The sequence below is a fragment of the Artibeus jamaicensis genome, unplaced genomic scaffold, assembly GCF_021234435.1.
Source record: "Artibeus jamaicensis isolate MK-2021 breed Jamaican fruit bat unplaced genomic scaffold, CSHL_Jam_final scaffold_474, whole genome shotgun sequence".
In the NCBI taxonomy this organism is placed as follows: Eukaryota; Metazoa; Chordata; class Mammalia; order Chiroptera; family Phyllostomidae; genus Artibeus; species Artibeus jamaicensis.
The window spans coordinates 13,056,113-13,071,936 of NW_026522046.1; the positions used below are offsets into that span (position 1 = coordinate 13,056,113).

General features: G+C 35.3%; 1 protein-coding gene across 5 annotated transcripts in view; it reads right to left on the bottom strand.

The window, feature by feature from the left end:
- Positions 1–1,551: 1,551 nt before the first annotated feature.
- Positions 1,552–15,824, bottom strand: part of NAALADL2 (N-acetylated alpha-linked acidic dipeptidase like 2) — a 1,140,409-nt gene continuing 1,126,136 nt past the window's right edge. For all 5 annotated transcript variants that reach the window (XM_053657983.1, XM_053657979.1, XM_053657982.1 and 2 more), the window contains one exon: positions 1,552–8,941. In XM_053657983.1, the coding sequence (XP_053513958.1) occupies positions 8,743–8,941 (199 nt within the window). In that variant the 3' untranslated portion in view covers positions 1,552–8,742. The remainder of the gene's footprint in view (positions 8,942–15,824) is intronic.

Here is a 15,824-nt window from a genome sequence, read left to right on the forward strand (position 1 = left end):
GAAAGTGTTGCACATGAGTGGATCTGTTAAGATCTGAGCCACCCTGAATTTAGGATTTCTCCAATCTTTTAAATAAGCTGTTAGCAAATTCTACTCAAACTTTGCCCAAAGCAAGAGACAATGTTTTGTTTTGTTTTTTTAAAACATGGGTGAGAAAACAAATCTGCCCTTTGATCTGGATGAAGACACTATGTCTTGCTTCTAAGGATTCTGAATATCAAACATCCTTGAAAAGAGTGTCCTCAACCAAAGCTATCACAAAAGTGTAGAAATGCCACAGGGAACTAGCCTTCCATATACAGCTTGTTTTGTTTAGCATAATGCTCTTGAGGTTCATTTGCATTAGTATAGATATCATTTCTCACTTTTTTATATCTGAGTATTAATGCATTGTATGCATTACAACAGTTGATAGATATTTGGGTTGTCTCTAGTTTATAAAGGTCAACAAGTGAGGAAGATTTGGGTTTTTATTGCTGTTGTTACTGCTTCTTGTAGGGGAGGTAGAACTAGGTTCCCAGACTTCTGATTTCCCTGTCCTGGTTCTTTAAGCCCTTTGGGCAGCGGTCCGCCAGCAGCAGCCAAGTTTCCAGGAGTGTCAGTGGAATGCTGGCTCCTGGGTTATCACAGATTTCCCAGCTCCGTGCTCCTCCCACCCTAAGGCCAGGGGCAGTTGACTGCAGCTACAGATCTCTGAGAAACAGTACCTTCACGTTTTTGTGTTACTAGCTTTTTCAGTACTTGTATGATTATTTTACTGTTTTAAAATCCCCTTTGCTTGAAAGAGTTACAATGCTGAGTACAATGAAGGGATGAGAAGATGTGGGCATTGAGTAGATGGCACCCAGGAGATAGAGAAAGGGGCAGTAGAGCCATTTGCTGATAAATTGGATGTGGAGAGTAAGGAAAGTATGAAGTATGATCCTTACTTTTGGTTAGAGAGTTTGGTGTATTTGCCAAGATAGGGGAGAAATTTTTAAAAAAAGTAAATTGGTCAAGAAATGTAACTGCACCGAAATTATATCTGTGAGCATTTAGGATGTCAGAAAATGCCTTGTAAGAATGCCTCTGCCTTTACAAGAATAGTATAGCTGAAGGAGAAGAGAAGAAAAAAACTGCTCATACAATTGAGTCATTTAAAAGTCAGATTATAACTGTGGGCTGCAGAATCAGACCATCTTATTAGGATTTTATGTTACTTTGAGGATTTTATTTTTAATCCAGAAAATTAATAAGAATTCCACAAGAAGTACACACGTACCCACTGCCCACACTGGCAAGAAAAGACATAAAGGCAGGAGAATAATAGAGGAAAGAAATGAGCAATGCACGTTTGAGAAAAAACTGCAAGGCAAAGAAGAAAAATAAGACAAATATTATAGGATGTTTTCTGAACAAGACTTATTCTTGTTTAGGTGTAATAAATGTTACATAAATAATAATGCATGTTAATAACTTATTAATTTTGCATATCTAAAATGTTGTATATCTTTTAACAAAACACAGAATAGCAATGATTTTCATATACATTTAATATTTTAAGTGGGTGTTTTAAATATTACCATTTTATTGTACATACTCATTGCATTTATGAATTAGAACATATTCCTTAAGAGATGCCTTCATTCCATAATACTATGTTTTAAATTATGTGCAGATATTTAAGTAAGTGAAATATAAAATGTTCACTTGGATTCTCAATTTATTATTTCAATCCCATTTGGGTCACTCCAAATCACAACATACTTTCCCAAGTAAGTTCATACTGAGTCATTTGAGTAATATGTATTGATAAAACATTATCAAATCGGTGAGATCACACTTAGGCTAAATATAGAAAACACCAAATTCCTGATGGACACCCACACATTATAGAGATTAGACATTCAACTTGATACAGTAATTGCAAAACATAGACACATGCCTCTAAATCAATGTCATTAAAAATCAACCACAACAAAGACAATGACCATTAAAATTTCTTTACAATGAAATTTGCTAAGTCATGGATAATATCAAATTATCTATGAAAGGATTTCTGAGTCACAGATAATAATCAAATTATTTTGAACAATATTTCACACTGTAACAGTTGAGGGCAATTTAGTCACAAAGATACTTTTCAGATATATTTGCTCTTAATCAGAGAAAATTTAATTGGAGATATTGCCCTCCAAATTTTATGCCAAGTTAATTTATAAATCTTCTAACATTTGCATTATTTTATAGCTCTTTTTTATTGTTATGCAACTGAGACATTTTATGTATTATATAATTTTATGTAACTAAATATTGTTACACTGATATGACTTGAAAAATGCATAGTACATATTAACATCACAATCACATATATGAAACTATTTTCAAAATGATAATTTTACATGTCTATAAAACAAATTAGCCTTTCAAAATGTTCTAGAAAACTTTTTCAGAATACAATTCAATTCATATTTTTCAAGTAGCAAGTTAAAATGCAGGGGATATATTTGCCATTAAAAGTTTCTGCGTAAAATGTAAATACTTAGTCACCTAATAGTGACTAATAGTCCTATCTCAGCTTCTAAAAGGAATTATTTATAACATCTTTGGAATATAATTATGTGAGCTACCCTTAACCATCTGGACATTTTGTTTCCTGCAGACAATTTCCAGTGGTGTAGTAAAATGTTTTGTTTGTTTCTTGTTAAACAGACGTGATAAAATTGTCTTTATAGAGAAATTGCATTTTTCTGACTTTCAAAATAAGGCAGTCTATGTGCAGCAGCTTGATATAAAGGAAAACAAATAATTATTAATTATTAATATTAATAAAACACTACTACATATACTAAAAACATGATTCAACAATGGCTAAGAATTAAAAAAGGTAAAACACACTCCAAGCAGGGTTCTTCAGCATTGCAACATACTCAGTAAAAAATTTTTGAAGAAGTTGGAGAGTTTTACTTAGTGAGCAGTCTAGATAATTAAAAAATTACACATTGTGATTGAAAAATATATGTAGTTCATTAAAATAGAGACATTAACAGCACTTCCCTAGTTAAAAGACTTCTTTCAGATGTCAAGTTTACACTTTAATTAGAACAAAAGACCTACATTAACTTCAATGCAACGTAATAATTCATAGTAATGACTGTATATTAATCTCTTGAGCTTGTTGGATTATAGCACATGACATATGGTAGAGTGCAGGCACTTGTGTAGTCCTCTGGGGACTGAGGTGGTGCATAATAATTAGCCCCTGGAAAATAGAATCTGTCTCCCTCTGAGAAAAGCTACTTCAGTGCTTATTGGCTCAAGGTGTCACATGAATTAGACGGAACACTGTCAGGCTCTGTCCCCACTCAGCCAAGCTTTGTCTAGAGGTGGGCACTGAACTGACTGCTCCTGAGTTAATTCTTGACAGAATCCTCTTAAGAAATTAGAGTATCCATACATTTCTTTGGTTTTAATCATTGTATTTTGGCTGAAAATATCAAAATTACCATTTTGGTTACAGAAAGCTATATAACTATATACTTCAAAGAGAAAATAAGCTAAGCAGAAATGTTCCAATGTGAAGCAGCTTCTCTTTCTTGAATGCTACCTGAAAGTGCTTCAATTTAATCCCTAGCTTTGTAAATTTGATACAATCGGAATATCAGATTATAAATGTCTTTAAGAAATATGTCATCTCACAATGAGCAAGGCCTCAAGACTCCTGGCAGTCCTAGGGATGTTAAAGGCTCTCCAGTACACACCCTCAAAGAATCATGAAAACATATCATGGAAATGAGATTCTGTCTGATTTACAGAAAAATGCATATTGAGTCAAATAGGTCTTAAAATTACTTTTTTGAGGTAAAAAAGAAAAATCCTAATCTCACTGCTAAAGTATAACTAGAAGAGAAAACAGAAAGTTAAGTGGATATGGTGACCAAAGTCAGTTGAATTCAAAAACAGGTTTTTTGCAACTCTCCTTTTAAATTCTTATCACTTCAAAATTTGAATTGCATAAACAAACCACTTAACTAAAAATATTTGCACTTAATAGAGTGCTTAGAACTCTGAAGTTTTTTAAGGTTTATCAGAATAGCAGATCCTAATGGGGATTTTTAAAAGCTAGCTATTTAAACATATGGAAGAAATAAAGATTCACTACTACAGCTGGACAGAAACCATTTTCTCAAACACCACATTCTTTGGTTTTTCCCACCGGGCTTCCTCCGTGCTCTGACCATGGAGCTATTAAGTTGTCGATACATTTATTGGAATATGTAGACCCATTTCGCTTCCTCTCAACACATGGATTAGCAATCAAAAATAATTCCTCTCTATTAAGAGAATGTGTGACCAAACACAGCTAAATAGCCCATTAAACCAAAAATATGACAATGTGCTATCCTCAGAGAAAGCTTACTTTGTGTGTTAATTAATTACCCATACCACACCGTGTCTCTGAGAATATTTTAGCTAAATCTATCAATTTATTGTGTAATAATAGCTTTTCATTTGAGGCAAAGATGCTGATTCATTATTAGGCAGATGGTAATAAATCATAGTTTATTTTCTTTTTATAATATTTATCTTTCCAATGGGGGAATGTACGGTATGTTCCATATTTATTTAGCTTAAGATGTCAATTAGTTATTCTAAGTTTTCAAGGATGTTATAAAACTGTGGTTGTAAATCTAAGCATCTGCTCATTTTATTATTCCCAGTGAAATTACATAGGCATTTTCAGGAGGAAATTCAGACATGTGGGTTGTGTTCTTTTTTTACTATTTTACATCTGGGAGTAGTGATATTCTACAATGGTACATTGATTTTTAATGCTCTTATAGATATCACCTAACTTATCTACATATGTACACCATTGTTGGGGTGGGTGGGCCACCATCATAAGGAATGATGCAATTTGTTTCTTCAAACTTCTTCATTAAACCAGTGCAGTGTCAAACAAACAACAGTCTCATTAATTATGCAGAAATACATTAAATTCTCAAGTTTATTACTTTCTATAACTGAATAATCTCTCCATTGTTTTCCATAGCACTCAGTGTGATGAACACAGGACTTGATACCGGAGGACTTGCTATCAGAGGAACATATCTCAGATGCTTTAATTAGTTGTAGAACTTTTGGCCACTCAACTAAGTTTCCACATTAAAAAAAAAGCTTGTTGTGGGAATTCAATTAACAAAAACATGCAAACATTGCCTGATATGTAGCAGGCACAGCTGTTAGCTATCTGCATCCTTTCTTGAGAGATACAATGGTGAGTTTTATTTTCTTTCATTTAATAGCAAGGCTTCAGGTACCTCTTGTTAGTGTGACTTTTTTTAAAAAGATATGTTGGCAAGTAATGCAGATTGAAAAATTTTAAACGTCAGAGTTCATAATTGGTCACCTGGGAAATCCTTCTGAAGATGAAAATTACTAGTTCTCACATTCCAAAATCCACATTTCGAGAAACACTAATTCAGATTACTGATTGATTTATTTTCTTAAAGATTCTATTTATTTATTTTTAAAGAGGGGAAGGAAGGGAAAGAGGGAAACATCAATGTGTGGTTGCAACTTGAGCACCCCCTACTGGAGACCTGGCCCACAACCCAGGCATGTGTCCTGACTGGGAATGGAACTGGCAACCCTTTGGTTCATAGTCCGGTGCTCAATCCACTGAGCCACATCAGCTAGGGCTAGGTTGTTGATTTAATATAGATCTAAAATATGCTTTCATAAAAGCATTTAACTCAATACCCTCCTTCATACTTCTGGCGTCGTGTAGAAACCCTCTCCACTTACTTCCTCCTGAGTACCCAGTCCTTTATGTGGATTCCCTGGGAAAGTTTTGTTTGTCAGGTATAAACAATGGATGAGCTAGACCTTAATTAAAGCAGTGATTCCAGTTCACAAAGTGTTTGATAGAATGGCTCATGTTATAGGATTGCTGGAAAAGAGTGTTTATAACCTTAGCATCTCAGAGAGAGCTGGATTTACTGCATGACAAAGCAGAGAGGCTTAAATTCCAGTAGGGCTTTTTGCTATGAGCTAAATATGTGACTATATCCAAGTTTCTTAATTACTTTGGCTACAGTTACTGCACCTGATGGGGTGATGATGCTTTTCCTGGCTGAAGGTAACACCTTAGGGCTTAGATCTGAATGTTTCTTAGGCTTCCTTTTAACTCCAGAATATATGCTCTTCCACAAAGGGTAGCATCCCAAATGTACCCTTCTTGAACCCAAGTTCCAGTGGTGCACGCTTGTCACATTCTCTTGGCATTTATGGCTTATTGTATCTTGACACAAGTCTATGCATGAAGGATTGTGAGAATTAACAGGCACCTAGATATCTCATCAAGAATTAAAACCTACTACCAATTCACCAAAAACACTTGTTAACTTGCAAAGGATTTTATGTACCTGGATCGATGGGAAAATAATTAAAATTACAGAAATTTGGAGGAACCTGAAGTAATCAGACCTCGGCAGTATAGCTCTCAGTTAAAGAATTTTGTTGCAGTCAAAAGATACAGAGCAGCCCCTGTAAAACTGGTGGACATCTGTTCTAATTATAATTCCATTTCTTCACATAATCTCTCAAATAGACTGAGGAAACATGTTATTCCAGAGTGAACTTCAGTTCTAATATATCAAATAGCATATAATTCAGAAGTGCAGAATACATAATATTTGGATTTTTATCTGTGCAATGTGGTTTACCTGTGTACAGAATCATTAAACAAAATGCACAAACAAAAATATTTTGTGCTTTCAATGCTCTTACAGCCTAAAGGTGTGAATTTGCTTAGGATTTTGTTCTAAAATGATCAACTATCAAACTGATCATTATTTATCTTTGCTTTAAATTCAACTTCAAATGAAGAACTGCGGTGCACACCTTAAAGCTTGACTGAGTATTGAAGATCCTTTGGTAAACACAGCATCCCCTTACTGGGCCCCACCCCTGTCCCTCCACCTATTCTCACCTCTTTTCTGCTGTTGGTTTCCGGACAGCAAGAGGGGGAGGACGTCGAGGTGTGCAGCTGCCTGCCCTTTTAGCCCTTTCCTGTAGAAACTCCTCGACACAGCAAATACTTTCAAACAAACAAGTATATTGCTTTTTTTTAAAAAAGGTAGTTTAATTTCTCATGTAAAAATATACGCACACAAGCAATCAAATGAATGGATTACTGCTCGAATTATCCAGCTAATTGCCTCTGTTTTCTTCTTTGCCTTGAGCACAAAAACATTACTTAGGGTAGGAACAGCTGAGCTTTATAAATCAATTAATCAATACTGATTAATTCTTTCCCCTCAACTTAGGTTTCTTTTAAACTAAGATTAGGTTTATGCTCATCCATAAAAAGCAAAGACTTAAGACACACAGGCGCTGTCTGCAATGTATATTGCAGCCGTGTATAATGGGAAAGTGTGTTTGTTGAGTAGAGAAAGAAAATCACATGAAATATTCTGAAGATGTCTCCTCAGGGGATTTGCTTTATCCAATATCAGAAGAAAAAAATTCAAATCATTTTCTAACGGCAAGCTAAAAGTTTAAACTGTCACCTACAGAAGTCTGGGGTTTCGGGGAATAATGGATGTCAGGGCCAGTCAATGACAATGTCAGTATGAAAAGTTTCATTTTTCACATGAGGAAAGAATTGGAGTGTGGGAAAGACTGATTCATACAGTAACACTGTTTTTTTTCTACATAAAATTAGGATCATGAATATTATCTCTATTTTCATCTTTGTCAGAACTATGGGTAAGGAAGAAAAACATATCAAAAGTTTCCTCATAGAATTAAGGAACTTTTTTCATTGATCAAAACAACTTTTTCTATCATAGTACGTCCTTTTTGTTGGTGGCAAAATAGCAATTTAATGCTTTTTAAGATATTTGGGTTTTCAAAGAATGCAAGATGCTTTCATTTTAGAGGAGTCTGTTTTAGAGCTTCTAACAGAAACAACACACAGAGAAATAAAAAATTTATCCCTCATAAGGCATATATCACTTCTGAATTTTTTACAAAATCAACTGAGGCAAATTAGAGATTTCAAAGCTTGTCACCTTTTAAGTTGTTAGGGAAAATTTGCATTTAAATTGCTCTGTGCAGCTACCTGAAGATCTTTCCCTGGAATGTTTATGGCTCTCTTTTCATTAATACTTTAAAAAATACAATTTCATAACCAGTGTATTACTACATCTAGTTGTGTACGAACAGGCACTTCATTTCATAAAATAAAAACATTCAAAGTGGTTTTGGTCAACCAATCACTCAGTCAAAATACGTGAGTTCTTCATATTGAATACTTAATAATGAAGTTATGCTGAAACCATATCAACCCTCCTTTTCTATTACAGAAAGTAGGACATTAAAGGCTCTAATATAAGACACAACTTCTGTTCCTATGGGCTTTATCCATAGGAGTGAAGATTGTCCAAAACTTCTCGGAACATTTCCCCCCAATATTTTATATATATAAAAATACAGTAGATTTCTTTTTCATACATAAATCTTAAGTATTATTTCAATAACTGCTTTTACATATTCAGAAATGTAGATATAAGAAAAATATTAAATGTGCAAAATGCTCTTTTTGTATGTCCATTAAAATACAATGTAATAATGTCATCTTCAGATTTGTGTAAAAAGTCATTGAGGGGAAAAAACTTCAATGCCAGAAAATCCGATCAAATTAGAGCTTTTGTTTGGAAAATTGTAAGCAACCTTTTAAAAATGCTGAGATTTTTCTCAGTTATTTCCATCCAAGACACTGTCGAACACGTTAAGTCCTGCTTTGAAGTGACCCTGAGCTGAATTAATGCTGTGCAACACCTTTGACAGAGCTTCTCGAAAGGTCTCATTGGATGCAAGGGGCTGGCGGTGCTCCCACGCTTCCAGGAGTATCGAAAACTGACTTGTCTTGTCATCAAGGTGATACAGGATGTTTCTAAAAAATATTTATGAAATATGTAAGTGATTTATGTACAATGCTATTTTCATATCAAACATTATAATCAATATTTCCAAGAAATGGTGATATTTGCAATAGATAAAGAAGTAATAAAATTATAATACCACTTTTCAACATCTAAGAAATTAATGTAGATAGACATCAGTCATCAAAATTTCCAATAGTGATGAGAGAATCAGACATTATGTGTTTCCTGATGGAAGGACACTACACTATTTATAAAATAAAATAGTTTTGCTAAAAATGTGAATCTGATGAAGCTTCTAAATCTAATTGCTAATAAATACAAGGGACACCAAAATATCTTAAATGAAACCATGATGTATTATCAGCAAAATGTAGACTGTGGGGAACTACAGAATTAATGATGTAGTTTATTAAATGAATACATTATAATAAAAACAGGTGAAGGACAGACCTCTAGACCAGGGTTTCTTACCTTGTGCTATGGACATTTGAGGCTGGATAATTTTCTTGTGGCAGCTGTCCTGTACACTGTAGGGTGTTTAGCAGTATCCTTGGGCTCCAACCACTATACACCAGTAATTGTCTCAGTCAGTGTGGGCTACTCTAATGGAACAGCATAGACTTCTCAGAGTTCTGAATGCTACAGGCCTGAGATCAGAGTGCCAGCATAGTCCAGATCACCAGGAGGTTTGGCGAGAGGCCTCCTCCTGTTGTAGTCTCACATGATCTGGGTTGGTACATGCACGCAGACAGAGCTCCTTGTGTCTTCTCTTTTTATAAGGGCATTAGTCTCAGCACAAGGGCCCCACACATGATCTCACCTAACCTAATTACCACCCAAAGGCCCAGCCTTCAACTACCATCACATCAGATAAGGATCTTAACTCTCTCTTTCTTTTTCTCTCCCTAAAATATATATCCATATATAAAATATACATCTCCCAAATATTATATAATTTTGAAAATATAAAATTATATAAAATATTTTTAAACAGACAAAAATTTAGTCCACAGAAATTGTAGAAGTTGCAAATGTCTCCAGATTGGTAAAATTACCTTTTATGGGGTGAAATTGACCCCTGATTGAGAACTTCTGCTTTAGACTTAAAGAAACATCAACCAGTCACAAAGTGTAGGCTTTACTAGGCTTTAATTGAAACAAACTAAAAAATGAGTAGTAATGCAAAATGGAATACTGAAGATTTGCTAACACTAAAGAATTGTTTGCATTTTAGGTGTGATGATGGTATCAGTATGTTTATAAAAGAGGGTCCTTGTCTTCTAGAAATACACATAGTAATATTTATAAATGAAAGATGATCATGTCTGGGATTTCCTCCAAAATATTTGAGAGGAAATGGAAGGTAGAACTGTGGACAGTATAGGCGGAACAAGACTGACCATTAGTTAATAACTGTTAAAATGGGATAATAAAATTCATTATACTATTCTATCTTCTTTGTATATATTTGACATTTAAAATACCATCTTCTCATAAGTGTGGATTATACACTTAAATCATATTTAATTAACCAATATAACCCCAATAAAATCAATTATATATATATATAAAATCAATTATATATATACATATATATAACATATAATAACATGTAGTAGACTGCTCTGCCTAGTTCTAGGAATTGTATCTCTACCCCTTGTGGCTAAGGGTGAGAGACGACCTTTCGAACGCCAGCCGCAGGAGACAAAGCCTGTCTCTGGTAGCAAATGCTGCCTCAGTTCCTCTCCCTGCTCCCAGAGCTTGGTTGGAAGTCAATGACCGATAAGACCCCTCACAGTGGGGGGCAACCTAAGCCAGACTCAATCACTTGGGAGACCTTCACGGAAGGACTCGGGGGGCTGTAATAAGGAGCAACGGACTCTCACCTCCCTGGCTTTGACGTAGCCCGAGTCCCCATGTCTTCTGGGAGAAGTGCTTCCTGGCTCTAATCCCCTTAAGCCTGAATACCTGTTGGGGAGAGGTGCAGCTCCTTGCCTTGCTAGAGCATGTCCTGGGGGGAAATCTGGCATCACAAAGACTTGCTGATTAACCCGTGAAATCTGCTCTGCTAAGAGTGCTTTCATTCATATGATAAGGGTCCGAGAGGAAATGAGTATGTCTCCCAAAGTTTCTGCAACTCTCTTCCTGACAAACACTGACTCTGAAGCCCTCAGATTTCTTTAAAATGTTATCTACTGTTTGATCCTTGCTGCCCTGTATTCCTGTGTATTTTAATCCAATAAAAGGCGATTGGAAGAGGGTGCTCGGGGCCTTTTTCTCCTCAGAGAAACTGGCTGCTGCTGGCCTTTGTCTCCACTGAGAAACTGGCCACAGTCCACTCCGCCTCCCCAAACGGATCTCATTTTGTCTTGGTCATTATTCACTCACGTGTGTCTGTGGCACCGGGCGGGGGGGGGGACTCTCGTGAAGTAGTCACCCCCACAATAACAAAAATGGTTTAAAGTTTAAGGTATTTCAAGAATAAATGTTTAAAATATATTTTAGTCATTCAATCTTTTAAAAAGTATTTCTTTGTAGTTGACATATACTGACCAATAAAAATTTAGTTTAATAACTATTTAATAAGTTTTCATAATATTTATACTTTAAAAAAAGATTTTATTTATTTATCTTTAGAGGGGAAGGGAAAGAGAGGGGGAGAAAATATCAGTGTATGGTTGCCTCTCGTACATCCCCTGCTGGGAACTGGCCTGCAACCCAGGCATGTGCCCTGACTGGGAATCGAACTGTGATCCTTTGGTTCACAGGCCCGCGCTCAATCCACTGAGTCATGCTAGCCAGGGAATATTTATACTTTTGAATTACTCCCTCTCTTTTATCCATCTTATGTTTAATTGTAAATCATTTTTTGAAAACATATTTTCAGAACGTACAAACGTAATAGATATTTTCAAAAGCTCTACTGAATACTTTCATTCCTTCAAGGCATATTGCTCAGCATGCCAACAATCAAAAACATTATCATCTCTGTCACCCAGAACTGCCTCTTAGTGAGCTTGCCAGTGCAATTGACACATTATGGGGAGCGTGTTTAATGATTTTCAGGCTGTTAGAGTGACTTTTCGATATTTTCAAAACCCACTGGCCTGAAATACATTTCTACCTAACACTCTGTGGTTATTAAATGTTAACTATTATTAACATTATATTTAAAGATAAGATATTAATAAAATATGCTCAGAAAGGTTACAGGATTAATCCATCAATGACAATTCATTTAAGCTTGAGCGCAGGCTTTAATATGTATATAAAATATCTAGAAGAGAACTAATGTATAAGAATTCAAATACATCCTAAAAAGAATGTTTAGGTTGAGAGCACAGAAGTATGATTACTTTTTATTTTTGTCATTAACTGGAAAGTGGTACATATATCTCCCAAAGACCAATGCAATGGAGTCTGTTGTGTGCCAACATTTACTTTTTCTAATGAGGAAGAAGCACAGTAACATATTTTTGAAATGACTGTAAACAAACCACATGAATAGAAATGGATCTTTTTTTTGTTTGTGAAACTCTACAAGGAGCTAAACACATTTTCCATATGCTGCATGGTTCAAGTAGTAGGCTGTGGCAAGCTATCATGTAAGATAAACACTCATATCCATTTCTACCCAAATTGGATACAAATCAGCATGAAATTGCAAGTGCTGAGATTTTAGTTGGAAAATAGCAAATAGAATTTTTCTTAATAATATAAGAAAAACTTTCATTTTGTGTAGTTGCTGATATACCTTAGGTTGCTGATCTTTATTATAATAAAAGCTTTTCACCTTGATATATTGCTCTATCTTAAAACAAATTGAGGATAACAAAGATTCCTTCTTTAAATTTTTATGAGAAGTATAATTTCTCATAGTGATTTTCAGGCATAGCCCATCTTTTCCTAGTTCTCTTCTTGTACTAAAACCCAGTCAGCTGACTGCTTGTACAAAATAAATTTCTGCATTTGGAGCCCTCTTCCAAAACATTACATTCATATTACTTTAATTTTAATATTCAAATGGACAAGAAGAACAAAATTCAGCCATGTTTTTATATTTTTTTATTTCTGAGAACTTTCTTATACATTCAGTCAAAAACCCTATGTACTACAGAATCACTCCAGAGAAGCAAAACTACTATTGTACCAAAACTACTATACTTCCTTTGTTTTGAAAATATTTTGATTAGATCAGTGCCTCCAATGGAAGTTTCTAAGCCAAAACTCTTTGTATTCCCATGTAATGTGACCAAAATTGAACCTCAGTTAAACATAGGTAAGATTTCAACAATCTATTTGGCATCAGGGTACCAAATATGTCTCTGTTTCTCAATTATTCTTCAGATTAGGGCAGACTGGGGATGGGCCACTAGGTACTCGAAAGGCACATGTCTGGCAAGGAAAAAAATGTAAACAAAGAAAAACAATACACTTGAAGAGTTTCCATGTCAAGTGTCTGTTCTTTTTCACCCCCAGAAATTATATTCCTTAGTGAACTACTCCTGGTCTTACACCCACCTGAAGAAAAGTGTTCTTGCAGAAAGAATGGGCTGTGTTATTCATTCAATAAATCACCATCCTATTTGCATACACATAGCATGTACCTCAGTATGGCATGTACAAACATCAGACCTAATTAAAATATTATTTAATTGAACTCATTTTCGTAGTCATCCTGTTTAAAATAACATTAATTCCACCCTCATGCCTATCTTCCCTCATCAGTAACAATTTGTATGTTATAAATGTAATGCATACAGTCATCCTGACCTACACACAACACAAAGAACCTACTAAAAGGAAAGCGTAATACATTATTGATGACACTAATGAAATCACAACACACATCACTTATTTTAATGATCCTGTTTCAATGACACATCACGGTGACCAGGAAAGGAGCAGGGCCAAATTCAGAAGCCTAATTAATAATCCTAGCAGCATCAGTGAAGTAGTTGAAGCATCTTCACTCAACTGACAAACCTTTTCCACTAAGCTCAAGCAAAGGAATACTGAAGAAAATTAATTTTGAAACAAAGGTATCTAAAGTTTTCATGAGTCATTTCCTTCTGCATGAATTAGCAAATTAATGATGAAAATGATGACTCTCTTTGAAGTGTTCCTTCTCATATTCATAAATGGGCACAGGATGCCACCCATCCTAAACTTGAATTAACATTCACTATACCCCATGTTAAGAAACTCCCAAATGAAATCACACTAAATAACAAGCCATGTCTTTCAAAACTGGCTGGATGTGCATGCTGATTGTGGAGAGAAAAGGACAACTCAATTTCTCACCATTGTTTGTAACTTTTTTAGGTGTTATACTAACTGTACCCCATAGTTAATAGTGGATTACTATATTTATTTCAAAATTAGAAAAGGCAATTTGATACTATGTCCATAAGAATTCAGAAAATACATGACTGTACTATGTATAGTACAAATTTGAATTTGATCTATGGTAGCAAATGCAAAATGAGAATTAAGACCATTGTTGATATTATCAAACCATCAACTCACTCTTCAGATAAAGCAGAAAGATGTGTGATAGATTGTTTGAAAAATGGCTATAATTATTATCCTTCCTATATGAAGTCCATTTCAAAATGTGACTTTATAACTCTTTGTCAAGAGGTGGGATGTGTTTCCCTACCTCTTGAATCTGGTTTGACCAATGTAATGTGGCATATGTGCTGAGTCTATGTCTCAAAAGGTCTTGCATGTTCCCTCTCTTTCTCTGGGACCATGCCAAGGCACCATGTGAACAATCCTGTGTCAGCCTGCTGGAAAAAGAACACAAGGAGCAGGGTGGTGAGGAGGTGCTCAGCTGAGGCCTTCCTGTTTTAGCAGCAAACGCTGGTTACAGACAGAAAAACAGCCAAGAGATATTTAACCTGGAAGAGACCAGAAGAATCACACAGCAGAGTCTATCCTGGATGGCCATATTAAAGAATTGTGGAAATTCCATACTGTTTTCCACAGTGGCTGCACCAGTCTGCATTCCCACCAACAGTGCACTAGGGTTCCCTTTTCTCCACAACTTAACCAGCACGTGTTTGTTGATTTGCTAATGATGGTCATTCTGACCAGTTTGAAGTGGTATCTTATTGTGATTTTAATATGCATCTCTCTGATGGCCAATGATGTTGATCATCCTTTCACATATCTCTGGGCCCTCTGTCTGTCCTCCTTGGAGAAGTGTCTGTTCAAGTCCTTTGCCTATTTTTTAATTGAACTGTTTTTCTTCTTGGTGTGGAGTCATATGAGTTCTTTATATGTTTTGGAGATCAGAGCCTTGTCTGAGGTACCATTGGTAAATACATTTTCCCATACAGTTGGTTCCCTTTTCATTTTGCTGATGTTTCATTTAGTCACACAGAAGTTTTTATTTTGATGAAGTCCCATTTGTTTATTCTTTTCTTTATGTCCCTTGCTCTAGGGAATGTATCAGGAAAAATTCTGCTGCATAGAATATCTTTCAAAAGAACCTATGCAACCCAATGTTCACAGCAGCAAAATTTATGAGAGTTAAGTGCTGGAAACAACCTAAGAGTCAGTAAATGAGTTGATCAGGAAACTGTGGTATATTTAGACAATGAAATACTATGCAGTAGAAAGAAGGAGCTCCTACCTTTCGCAGCAGCATGGATGGAACTGGAGAGCACTATGCTAAGTGAAATAAGCCAGGCAGTGAAAGACAAATACCTTATAGTGATCTCACCTATAAGTGAAACATAATCAACAAAACAAAAAACCAAGCAAAATACAACCAGAGACATTGAAATAAATTACAAACTGATAGTAACCAGAGGGAGATAAAGGGGAAAAGGAGGGGAAGGGTCATAAAGGAAGATGTATAAGGGAGCCATGGACAAACCAAAA